At 39.5% G+C, this 13,629-nt stretch overlaps 1 protein-coding gene across 1 annotated transcript in view; it reads right to left on the minus strand.

Annotated features, from left to right (window-relative positions):
• The window catches only part of CFAP61 (cilia and flagella associated protein 61), a 354,788-nt gene that overhangs the window by 270,824 nt on the left and 70,335 nt on the right, over positions 1-13,629 (minus strand). Inside the window, exons 9-10 of the mRNA XM_043987819.1 lie at positions 6,204-6,274; positions 4,323-4,415 (exon numbers count right to left, since the gene is read on the minus strand). Coding sequence (XP_043843754.1) covers positions 4,323-4,415; positions 6,204-6,274 — 164 coding nt within the window. The remainder of the gene's footprint in view (positions 1-4,322; positions 4,416-6,203; positions 6,275-13,629) is intronic.

The raw sequence follows: 13,629 nt of genomic DNA on the forward strand, positions 1-13,629 counted from the left end.
GGTGTCAGTGATGGAGAAAGATGTCATAGAAATGGCAGTTAAATGGGGCCTTGAAAGATGTATCATTTCCATGGGCTAACATTTAGGATCTCAAAAACGTTGAGGTGATGGGGCAGAATAATAAACAGATATGGAATGTGGCTGAATCTGCCTCTGAAAGGCTTTTACAGATTCAGTCTTGACCTTAATGCTAAGCTCTCACCATCTAGCAACAGCTCTCAATACCACCACAGGACACAAGACCTCTGGGGAAGGGCCCTGCTGATGACCACACACATTCTCCTCCAGCTGCTTCTCTTTGGGTAGGTGCACAAAGGAAAGAGACACAGACATACTCATATCACAGGGAATTTTCTCTTTGGGAAATGGTGCATCTACATCCTTCCCGTGCTCTGGAAACTCTCCTGGTTTTAACTCTTATCCCATAGGCAGTCCAAACTGCTTAAAAGGCACCAAAATCAGCCAAACTCATCTATACCAGTACCAATAACCTTTTCCTCCTATTTAAATATTTCCAGTAATGGGGAATACACCGCTACATATTGTTGTTGTTTGTCCTTCATTCTCAAAGAGGACCATGACATCGGGTTGATGTCATGACTTCCAACGAATTGGATTAAAGTGAGGCAGGCCTTTGCAAAATCACCAGCCTCACTCTCTCTTCCAGAGCCATCTGGGTACACTGGCAAGACATAGATAAAGGCAACTGGAGATGGACCCAAGTTCAATGAGAGACCTTGACCTTTTTAAGCTAAGGTCTTTTCCAGGTCTCCGTTTACCTGAGGCAACACCCATTCAGTGATAAAGCTAGGTTAAAAATGAGGCAAAAAAATGGCCTCTTTTACTTAGTTGAAAAGAAAAGAAAGGAAGAAAGGAAGGAAGAAAGAGACAGAGAGAGAAAAGAAAAGAAAAGAAAAGAAAAGAAAAGAAAAGAAAAGAAAAGAAAAGAAAAGAAAAGAAAAGAAAAGAAAAGAAAAGAAAAGAAAAGAAAGGAGAGAGAGAGAAAAAAGAGAGAGAGAAAGAAAGAAAGAAAATCAATCTGGGACGGTAAGACCCTCAAAGTTAAAGCAAATCAATCCAGTTTGGGGGAAGGGGTGGTCACTTGTTATTCATAGGCTGATGGCTTTGAATGGTTATTTTCAGTCACTCATTAGTCATGGTGCTGACCTATTCCTTGGTACTGTTAACACTACTAGGTAGAACTTTTTCGAATGCCCATATTTAGGGGACAAGAGGAGGAAGAGAAGTCAGTAGAAAAGACAGAAGTGTGATCATAAAATTAGGAAGAGAACCAGGATAGGAAAGAAAGAGTAAACAATAAAAGCCAGAGTGGTTGGAATCAGAATAACATATTCCCAGGGGATAAGTAATCTTGGAAACCCCCAAATCCTTTTACAGGGATGAGGAAAGTATCAGGAAAGCCTACATTCTGATCATGACCATTGTCCTAGTTTAACCATAACAAAATTCATGGTGTGCTAAGAATTTCCAGGAGAGGGTTTGGACATCCTGTAGGTTTATTCTTTCCACAGGACTCCTATGGTTTTATTTATGTATGTGTGTATGCATGTATGTATATTTCATTAAATGTCTCCCAACTACATGTAAATACTTTTAACATTCTTTTTAAAAATTTTGAGTTCTAAATTCTCTTCCTCTCTCCTGCCCTGCACTCCTTGAGAAAGCAAGTGATATGTTATCACTTATACATGTGAAGTCATGCAAAACATATTTCCATATTAGACATTTTGCAAAAGAACCCCCCAAAAAACCCATATCATATATGTGAATTTGAATATAAACATTTTTCTAATACAAAAACTTAAATGAAAGTGATAATTTCAGGTGGAAATAAGGATCTTGTGCTTAATCTTTATAGGCTCATCTATTTCTCCTAATATCATTAAAACTGCAACTATATGAGAGTAATATTCAATTCTTGGGAAAGCTAACTAAAGACTATAAATGTAGATAATATATTGTCAGCAGCATAAGGTGATTACTGTGACATTACATTTCAGAAATTTGTGGCTTGAACCTAATCTGATCTATCACAATGAAGTCTGCTAGCAGATTTGATTGCTATCAGGCAAATGATAAGAAGGCCAGGAGGGGAAATTACCTTAATTTATTTTTAAAGCAAAGATTCCTTCTGGCTACTAGACCTGCCATTGACTAAGTGTAAATAGAGGATAAGGGCAGAAAGACAGTAGGAAGAGCAAAGAAGGAAATTCTGCAAAAATGACAATGTGCAAAGTCTAAGACCAAGAGGAAAGAAATTATACAGAAGAACTACCTCCAGATGTATACTTGCCCTTGGTCCTCAAATTCTTTTCTAACAAGCCCTGTGGTGTTTTCTCCATATCTGTCTGCATTGGTGACCTTTTTTCCCCACTTTCCCCTACTCTGCTGTTCACAAAGTTCTTGCACTTTGATTTAAAACCGCATAGGTGTCCCTTTCAGATGAGTGTTACCTAGGACTATGCCTTCCCTGCCCAATCTCTCTCTCTCAGAAAGCTCATCAACTCCTTGGATTAAAATATCATCTCTAGACAGAATACTTCAAAGTAATCTATCCAGCCCTAACTTTTCTCTTGAATTCCTATCTTGTATCATCAATTATCTACTGAACATTTCCCAAATACCCCATAGGCATCTCAAACTCAGTATGTCCAAACTCTACTACCCAGCCTGCTGTGAGACTCAACAAAATAAAGCTCTGATCCTCTCATCCCAACAACTGTAAAACCAGTCCTCCTAAAGAAGCTCACCTAATCATAATAATATGAACAATAAGACTATTTTTGCCCTCTTCCATTGCAATGTCCCCCCAGACCACGTACATAATCAAAGTCAGTGGCATTGGGATCTTGGAGCAAATAATATAATGGCTTTGCACTCGAACCTTTTGTGGTCCTCACCTAAAAGTCAAGTGCCCACAAATGCTTTCTCTGACATTTAAGTCTACTTCTTTTCCTCTTTTTTGTTCTACTTCTTTGGAACATGGAAGCACCTTAAAAACCAGAGGGGTGATTGAGACAATAATCCAAGACAATTCTAAAGGACCCATGGTGGAAAATACTATCTGCCTCTAGAGAGAGAACTGATGAACTCTGAGTGCAAAGTGTAGTATCCTTTTTTTACACTTTATTTTTCTTGGGGTTTTGGGGGGGGGGTTCTTTTGCAAAATGCCTAATATGGAAATATGTTTTGCATGACTTCACACGTATAAGTGATAACATATCACTTGCTTTCTCAAGGGGTATGGGGCAGGAGGGAGGAAGAGAATTTAGAACTCAAAATTTTAAAAAAAGAATGTTAAAAGTATTTACATATAATTGGGAGACATTTAATGAAATATACATGCATGCATACATATGCATACATACATACATAAATAAAACCATAGGAGTCCTGTGGGAAGAATAAGCCTACAGGATGTCCAAACCCTATTGCACAGGATTGCTTTGAGGCTCAACAAAATAATATATGGATAACAAAGGCTGTCCTATGTAACATGCTTAGAGTTGCCTTTCCTGGTTCTGGTCAACCTCATGGGAGCTTTGGGTGATTTGGAGTCAAATTTTTGAAAATCATTTTAATAATAGCCATGTACTCAAAATATTACCATTGGCATTTTTAAAAAATCCAATTATTCAAATGCATCACAGAAATGTCACAAAAGCACAAATCATTAAAATTTGCTTGAAACTCTAGTCAGTAAACACACTTATTGAGCTCGGCAATTGCTGTGGAAGGGGCGGCAGCATGTGCTCCGAGGGCATTCCAAGTCATATTTCTTTCTGAGGAAGAGCTAATGATTGAGATGGGGGAACAAAACATGCATCATGGAATCACAGGTTCATAAATCTAGAGCTGGAAGGGACCTGAGACATCACCTAGACTAACCCTCTCATTTTACAGATGAGGAAACTGAGAGTCAAAGAGCTTAAACCCAAGGTCACAAAGGTGGTAAGTAGCAGAAAGAATTTGAATTCAGGTTCTCTTGTCCCTACAAGAAACACTCTAGTAATCACAGTGATCACAACACTCTAGGTTAATCTGAGGAGGCCTGGTGAAGGTTCTTTAATAGATGCTAGTTGAATGAATAAATGAGGCCATGAGTTTTGAGTCAGGTCTTGAAAGGAGCAACAGATGTGGGTTAGGAGGGAAGAGGGGGCTATCTGCATTGGTGTGGGGAGAATATTCCAGGTGGGAAAAATTGCAAGGACAAAGGCATTCAAGTAGGAATTACTCAATTGTTTGTTTAGATGAGCAAATGACCTAAAAACCCATTTTCAAGTAACTTAATCAAGCCTTACAAAGAATTCACGAGTGCGATCACTTGTACTTGTTGACAAAGAAGCAGGTTCAGGCAGGTATTCAAAGAGGACTTCTTCCTTAACTTCTTCTTCCTAAAAAGGAGAATGGCAAAAGAGTTGCTGATAATTACAATAGTGTCCTTGTCTTTGTTTTTGTACTTATCTCAAAACTTTCACAAAGTATTTCTATATTCCATATCAGTTTTTTTTACCTATTACATTTCTATATCACATTTCACATATTATATTTCATATTTCCACTTCATCCAACATAAATAACATCCATATCCATTTATATAGCAGGTTATATTTCAAGTGTGTTAATAAATTGTTTTTCTGGAACTTGGGACGAATTTTTCCCATCAAAACAGTGAAGGACAGGTTGCAAGGCTATTTAACTTATGATATAGCTTAAATATGCTATGAAAAGTGATGTAACACTACATATCCCATAATATAATCATGTAACTCTCACCTCCCTGCTCATCCCTGCTACATTCATAATCACAGAATTTCATAGTTAGAAGAGACCTTGGAAGCCTTCTGGCACAACCTATACCAGATGGATATTTCTTCTACAAGAAACCCAACAAATCATCATTAGTCTCTATTCAGGGGCCTGAGGGAAGAGGGAAGAGAACCCACAACCCCCTGGGGCTGCTTTAACTGTTGGAAGTCTCCCTCACCTCTTTGCCACAATGTCCACCCCACTGCTGTCATCTGGGGCCAGGGACCAATTCCCTCTTCAATGTGGCAACCTCCAAATAATTGCACACAATGATTGTCTCCTTAATTCTCCTCTTCTTCCAGCTAAACATCCCTGACTCTTTTAATCGTACCTCTCATGGCACACTCTCTAATCTGCTCACCATCCCTGCTGACCTCCTCTGGACATGTTTGTCAATGTCCTTCCTAAAACGTGGCATCCAGAATTAAACTAAATGGCTCAGCCATGTTCTGACCCGGGTGCCATTCTGGACTCTATAGCTATCTTCGCTCATCCTAGAATAACATTCAAGCTCCTGTACCTATCTATCTACTGAAAATGCTCTCTTCAAGGAGACCAATGATCTAATTGTCAAATCCAATGACCTATTTTTTTTTCAGGTCTCAATATCTCCAATGTCTTTGCAGCATTTAGCAATGTGGGTCACCCCCTCCTTCAGGATCTATGGCTTTCATGATGCTATTATGTCCTAGTTTACCTCCCACTTGTCTCGCTGTTCTTTCTCCAGGTTCCAATATTTTATCATTTTCCACCTGTCCTTTGAGCGTAAGTGTCCAACAAAGTTCAGTCCTCATTCCTCATCTCTCTACACTGTCCCCCTTGGTGATCTATTCACTGTGGCTTTTATTCTTAAACTTTATGGAAAAGGTTCCTAAATCTATAGATCCAACTTTAATCTCCTCCTTGATAACTATTTCTATTTTACCTGCCAGTTAACAGGAGCACCTAATACTAGTAGAGGGAGGGGACAGAGCAGCAGAGGTACCAGTGATAGTTCCCACAAGTTTTCTCTGGGGGAGGGGGTGTCTGGATATCCGCAGGTTCTCATATAACAGGGGTTGGAGTGGAGGTTCCAAAGGAAAGGAGGAGAACTATGGACAATGTTTCATGTGTAATTACTCTTCATTTGTTAGGAACTATTAACTTTAAAGATTTCTACTTTAGGTAACAGCCAGCATACTCTCAGCCCCAAGGAGCTGCTGATACAGAGACAGAGGAATGAGGAGGCAAAGGGAAGGAGAAGGCATGGCTGCATTTCTAAAAGATAGTCCTTGAATGAAATAGATAAGCCTTCATCTTGTCTGTTATAAACATGTAGTTTTAGTAAATGACAAAAGTCCCATATTCTATACTTCAATTAACTGTTTAATTACCGCACTGTGTATATCTTGTTCTACTGACTCTTCATCTGTTTTTTGGGTGGTCTGGACACTTTCGTTCTCCACTGCAAATGTGAGGGGAAAAACAGTCACATTAAATGTGTGTAATACAAATAGTAAATATCTAAATTGTAGGAGAAAATAAAGTATGTATTCAATATGTGTATAATAATTATTAAACTGTTAATTTTATATTGTCTTAGCCTTCATAATAATCAGAATGCATAATAATTGGCCTTTCTGAAAATTTTTAAAAAATATTTTTAATGGAATATACTCATAATTAGATTTGTTAGGCATATTGATTGTCAAGGATTAAGTGGGGGATTATTTTCCTTCGGTTTGGAAATCACAAGGGGAGCAGTTTATGTAAATTAGAGCTTTAAGCACCTTATTATTTTAACTTTTCAAAATGTAATAAATAAATACTAGAGCCCCTAGATAGCTTATGATATACCTTTTACAAATACACAGGAGAAAGTTCAGAAGAAAACAGACAAACAAGACAGCTTAGAAAGTCACATATTGAATTTCTAATATATTTTAAAGTACATAAAAAGTGTATTGTAGATAGTAGTCAATTTCACATATAATCTTTTCCTGATCTACTTTCAAGGTTTTGGGGGCTCATTACAATCAGAATCATTTAGAAAATCCTATTTATTTCACCAAAATGAACAGAAAGTATTATTTCTTGTTTTGATTAAGAAATCTTGCTCTTCTGCTCTCCTTTTTAATAAATGTTCCATAGCATCTGGAGCCTGAGCAATCATTGGGATGGCAATCAGAGAAAGGGTAGCATTGAGGCTCATTTTGTTCCTTCCTATCTCATTCTCCTTTTCCATCCTACTTTATTACTTACCTGTTTCTCACGCCACTGGTATTTCTGAGCCATGACATCTGGTGTCTGCCTTTGGGGCTCAGATCAGCTCAACCCCAGGATGTTCTGCCCAGCTGCTGTATCTTCTTTGAAGTATAGTAGCAGCTGCAATATAGATCCTGGGGGTTCATCCGAGACTCAACAATACCTGCTGCCAGTTTGACAGTGGGTTTTGTCTTTTTATTTTGTACTGTAGCAATAAGCACCTTTTAGGCTCAGAAGCACCTCCTGGATTCTCTCTGCTTTCTACTCTTCCATTTTTATTAATGCCTAATGCTAGCAAATGGAATGGGTCCTCTGGGTGTTTCTGAGCTCCAAATAGACACTGGCTATCAATGCCTTAACATTTATTTTTGAAAAAGAGATGTCAAAGAAATGAGATAAGACCGATAAGAGGAAAATAAAATCCTGAGGGAATTCATGGAGAGCAGATAAAAGGAATTATTAAATTGAGGATAGAATGGAGAGCTACCTCTAGCTTATGTAGGATGGTATTTCTGACAGGAAAAGAGAGGAGAAATAGAGAGAACCCCTTTAGAATAGAGGAAAATGATTTGAGGAAAATAAAATATTAAACTTTCCCAATCATTTGAACCTCTCTTGACTAATCAAATTATACTTGACTGTCAAGGGAGGAATCAATCAATGGAACAGTTCTATATTTCCTATGTGAGGTTTCCAGTTTCTACAAGACAAACAAAACACACCTTTGAACCTAAAAAAGATATATAAATAAGATCCCAAGTTCAGTTATTACATGGGTTTTTTCCCCAAATATGGTATTTTCCCATCACAAATACAACCTAAGACTTTTTTTCTCTTCCCAAATACTAAAGAAACAAATTGGATTTGTAATAAACTCAAGATACAGGTAACTGAAATATTTGACAGCCTAATATTCATGGCAATTACTAACTACAATTAGTAATTACCTCAACTAAAGTGTTGTGTAGTGTTGCAGTGCATTATTAAGCAGCTGCCACATTCCTCCCCTGAGGTGGCTGCATTTCAGGAGCGGATGAAGTGATCCTCTATCTCCCTTTCCAAGGTCACCAGGGTTTTGTGAAGTTTAATTAGTTAATGTTCATAGTGTGCTCCAAGATTTTCAGATGAAAGGTGCTGTAGTAGTACTCTACAACACATAGAAATGAAATCCAGCATGATTGATTACAAGAAATTTCATTGAGATTTGCTCGTTTATGTCTCCTACAGGACTTGCAATCTACTTACAAGAGGCTGAAAATGGCAGCATAATTTTGGAAAAACAACGCCCTAGTTTAATTTTTTTTTTGCAGGGCAATGAGGGTTAAGTGACTTGCCCAGGGTCACACAGCTAGTAAGTGTCTGAGGCCAGATTTGAACTCAGGTCTTCCTGAATCCAGGGCTGGTGCTTCATCCATTGCGCCACCTAGCTGCCCCCCTAGTTTAATTTTTTAAAAAAAGAATATGAACGACCAACAACCATCTGAAAAAATGTTCAAAATCAGTAACAAATAAAGAAATACAATTCTAAGGTATCATCTTATACCTTCTGAATCATCAAAGATGGGGCAAGATGAAAATTTTGAAATTGGCATGACTGTGGAAAACCGGCCATGGTAATCCCCCTCTGGGAAAACAATGGACTGGCCCAACCATTTTGGCAAGCCGAATGGAATAAAAATTACCAAAATATTAATTCCCTTTGACCCAGAGGACCCACTATTAGATTTATACCCTAAATAGGTTATTGGTAGGAAAAAAAAGACCTGACCACACAAAAACACTCCTCAAAACAGCATGTTTTATGATAGAGAACAGAACAAAACACTTTGTGCCAAATGACCAGGGGTTGGCTAAATAAACTAGTACATGGGAATACTAAAATATTTCTGCACAGTAAAGGAACGGGTAAGACTTACGGTTTCTATCCCCATTCTAATTAGGGTGGAAACAGAAGGCCCAAACTTCTCAAATGAATCAGTCAAAGCTGTAAACTAGGTGTGAACAAATACTTAATCAGTTTGAAAGGCGTAAAGGACTTTGAGGATTGGATGAAGACAGGCACCAAGCAAGAAACGTCTTATAATTGGTTGAAAAATCAGACACTCCTTTAACCTATGTATGACACAGCAAGCCAGTTCAAAAGCATTCCAGCAGCGAGCCAGTTAGTCTAGTGGTAGTCAAAGGCAGTGTTAAAGTACTCCTGAGGGGGAAATTCTCTTGGGGGTGAGTGGAAGATTGAGCTTCTTCCCTTGCCTTCCCCACTGATCAAGTGACAACCTGGTGAGCATCTGAAGGTCAGAAGCAGTGTCCCAGAGCAGCAGTAGCTGGTAGAATCAGGGGTTGAGAGAGAGAGAGACTAAAGGCAAACTTAACACAGCAAGGAAGCTTCAGGAGAAAACACCTAAAAGGACTTTATAAGGACTCCACAAAGGGAGAATAAAACTATGGAATATTGCGAGACTCGAGGCCCTTCAGCATAAGTGTACTACATTGAAAAGCTTTGAAATAATAAATAATTCCCTTTAACAGGAACAGGAAACTTAGGGCTTCAAGTACAGCAGGCTTTCATTTCTCACATTAGGTCCTTTCTGTTCTAGGGTACAGTCTGACTTGCCATACGCTTGTGGAACACTGCTGATTTGGAGTCTCACCCTCATCTGTGTAGGAGACAGGTGTCTTCCATGCCAAAGAGCTTTGGGGTTCTAAGTCGGTGTGCTGTGTTTCCTGCCCCAGGAAGTATAGTGCTGTGAGTGTCAACAAGGCAATCACTGGGGGTCTTCCAGGTTTCCATTTGTTTCCACAGCAGATAATAAAGTCTCTATTAACCCGATTTCAGCTTTGGTAACTGGGAAGTCTGTCAGGAACATTTATTGAGTAGCTACTACTGAGCAAGTCATGAAGTTGAAATGTACAGTGACCAAGAGCAATCTGGCAAACATATTTCAATTCAACTCACCAAGCATCTATCAAGGGTCTGCTATATTCAAGGCATTGTAATAGGTACTGGAAATATAAAGACAAAAATGAACCAGTATCTGCCCTCTCAAGGCACTTAGATTCTATTGGGGGGGGGCTGGGAATACTATGTATACGGATAAATCAGTGCAAAATATATACAAGGGAAATGCAAAGTAATTTTGAGGCTGAGAGGACAGTATTAACTGGTGGAAGGAAGGGTTGATCAGGAAGGACCCATATATGAGATGGTGTACGCTCAATGTTGAAAGGGGATAGGGATTCTAGAAGAGGAGGGAGATGGAATGTCATGTATAGCAGAGATGTCAGACTAGAATAAAATTTAATTTGGAAATATTTAACAAAATAAATAACAATACAAAGCAGATAATGTTGATTTACAGTTTTCTAAGTCAATATGAGGCCTGAAGGTCATTTCTATTTGAGTTTGATACCACTGATACACCGAGCAAGTAAGAGTATCCAGGAGAAAGGAAGGAAAAGGCCATTCATTAATTCGTTTCTTTAGAATAATGTTATATAACTTTGTGACAGAGTTCCAAAGCCCAGTGGTATGGAACTCTCCTCATTGGTGGAGATAATGCTTCACACCAGTTTGAGGAGGGCACAGTTGGCAAGAGATGAAAAGAGGAGAGCTCTTCAGTCTTTAGACCATCTTCGAGCCTCTGACCTCAAGGGTCTCTCCAGTCTTCAAGTTGCTTTGAGATGCTTCAGGCTCTGCAGTTGATTCAGGCAATTCTGGCTTCCAGCTTCAAGAGAGAAGGTGGGAGATACCAATCCCACTTCAGGCTGCTGAAGGAAAGGACTCTGGGAAGAACCTGACATGAGAGGAGCTGGCAGTCTCTACCCTATCTCCAGCTTTCTACACTAATGAATCCACCCTCAGGTGAAGATCTAGGCTCTCTCTTGGTTGAGCTGAAGTTACCAAGCTCCCAGTAGAAGAGTTCTGTATGGTCTGGTAGGTAGACATTCTCGGATTTTTGTCTTGCCATCAAATTGGACAGATTCCTATGTGTGTTCATTGTGGGTCTGGTATTTGGTGAGAAAGGAATTAAGCCTTGGATAAAAAGCTTAGTGTCTTGCTTCCCCCCAATTATTGAAACAGTGATCAGAAGTTAGAGGAGTGGGGGGCAGTTAGGTGGCATAGTGGATAAAGTACGGGCCCTGGATTCAGTAGTACCTGAGTTCAAATCCGGCCTCAGACACTTGACACTTACTAGCTGTGTGACCCTGGGCAAGTCACTTAACCCTCATTGCCCCACAAAAAGAAAGAAAGAAAGAAAGAAAGAAAGAAAGAAAGAAAGAAAGAAAGAAAGAAAGAAAGAAAGAAAGAAAGAAAGAAAGAAAATGAGAAAGTTAGAGGAGGGTTTACAGTAACATTAAGTTAAAAAAATTTTCAATTTTTGTTTTTATTATATCTCTAAAAGATTCTGAATTTCCTTAGACATGTTTTTGAGAACTCTCATTGTTTGATCTGGTTATTGGCAAAGCTATTTAAAGTTGTGTTAAGATCAATTTTGTAGGAAACTTTCCAGCTGATTATCAGTATCTGAAACACCTGAAAGACTTTCACTCCACAACTATACCCAGAGGACATCCCAAGAATCATCTGAGAAAAGATTTCCAAAGACTTAAAGGAACATTTTCCTGTTTTCCTTTTCCCCATTGCATACGCTATTTGTAATATCCACTTACTAAAGGGGACTGCCCCCTTTAGTTCTTTGTTTGTAATGTTCACCTACCCTTTAGCCTTTGTCAATGCTTCGCTCAATTTCTTTTCTCTTTTCATTCCCTTTACATTGTTAGTCATAAGTATCTATAATGTTATCGCTTCATTAAGGAAACAATTGTTTCTTAACTGTTTCTTTTTAAAATTTTTTTTCTTTTTTTTTTTTCAGGGCAATGGGAGTTAAGTGACTTGCCCAGGGTCACACAGCTAGTAAGTGTCAAATGTCTGAGGCCGGATTTGAACTCAGGTACTCCTGAATCCAGGGCCGGTGCTTTATCCACTGCGCCACCTAGCCGCCCCCTCTTAACTGTTTCTTAACAATGGGGGGGAGAGATATGAGAAAATAATGGGGTTTGGCAGTCGCCCAGGGGCCCCACCTGAAGATTGATTTGGAATTGATTGAATTGGGTGAGACTGACTGAGAACCTACTTAAGGTTGATAAAATCCGAGAACCAGGACCGCACCTGGCCAGCCCTGAGTGGGGTATTGTTCTCAGAGGCTGTGGACTACAACATCAACATGAGACCACCCTCAACTAATAAGGGAGGGAGACAGGAAGTAGGAAGGGAGGCTGGCTCCCTAGCTCTAGCCTTTTTCATTTTGGAACCTCGGGTTGGTGGCTGAGAGAGAAGGAGTCCAGTCTGAATGCTAGGGAAGATAAGCTTCTTTTTTTTTTCTGAACTCCACGTGTTCTATCTTTACTAACCTATAATGCATTTTAATAAATGCTTAATGCCAAAAACAAGTGATGACATTTCTTATAAGTAAACCTTAGCTAGTTCTCCCCCCACACCAGGGGTAGAAACAAGGTGACTACACATTAGATTTTAAACGTCACAGATTGGACCTAAAAATTTCATCCCCTAGAATAATATTACAGTTGTACTAGGACCCCTGCTCTCTGAGGTCAGTAGAGTCATCTAAGTTTTGGCCCGTTTTTGCCTACCTCTTTTTTTGCTTCCTGGAAGGAATTAGTGTCCCTTGGTGGAAGGGGCAGGGAAGAGGCTGGAGATGTATAGTCTGCCTTGCTTGAGCCACACACTCACACCCCCATGCTACACACCAGGGACATCACTCACCACAACTTATCATGTTGACTAAATCAGCCCACACACAAAAGAAAAATATGGTAAGGGAGGATTTCACAACATACCTTCCCTAGCTTCTTTTTTTTTTTCAACTTTTTGCATCATACTATCTTCACAAATATTTTGAGCTTTATACAATAGTTTTTCCCTTCACTTCAATTTCAGGTGAAACTTCTTCCGATTAGTTGTTAGTTATAAAAGGATGCTAATGAGAAAATGGTCATGTGGACCAGTGTTAGGATCAGTAGGGAAGCAGAGCAGTTGAGCTATGGGATTAGGACAATGGTTGCTGCCAATAGTCCTAATGAGGACATCATCCTATCTCCCAATATGAGGCTTTATGTAGATGGCATATCCTAGCTGGGAATGCCTGAGCCTCTGAGCTGCTATTCCTGGGCTGATCCTTGAACTATGACTAGAGAGCTGAGTGTTTTGACAGAAAGAAGAGCAAGAGAGCCAGAGAGATTACAGTGTCAGAGCCATGTGGCTCTGGGGAGTCTGGTTACCTTGGTGGCTTCCCCTAAATATCTGCATTTGTGTTCCCCTGGGTTGTGACTGCCCCTGGGAGAGTGTGGTATCAAATTGCACAAAGCCTTGGGTTCAGAGCAATCAAAGAATCAGGTGGCAATGGTGCTAGGTCGGAGGTCAGCACCCAGATGGGTCAAATATCGCCTTCTGAGCTCTGCCCTGTTCTCTGGGGTAGAACAACTAGAGCCCCCCGGGATGCTTGTGCAGGATCTCACCTCACATTTTAGTTAGAA

The sequence above is a fragment of the Dromiciops gliroides genome, chromosome 2, assembly GCF_019393635.1.
Source record: "Dromiciops gliroides isolate mDroGli1 chromosome 2, mDroGli1.pri, whole genome shotgun sequence".
In the NCBI taxonomy this organism is placed as follows: Eukaryota; Metazoa; Chordata; class Mammalia; order Microbiotheria; family Microbiotheriidae; genus Dromiciops; species Dromiciops gliroides.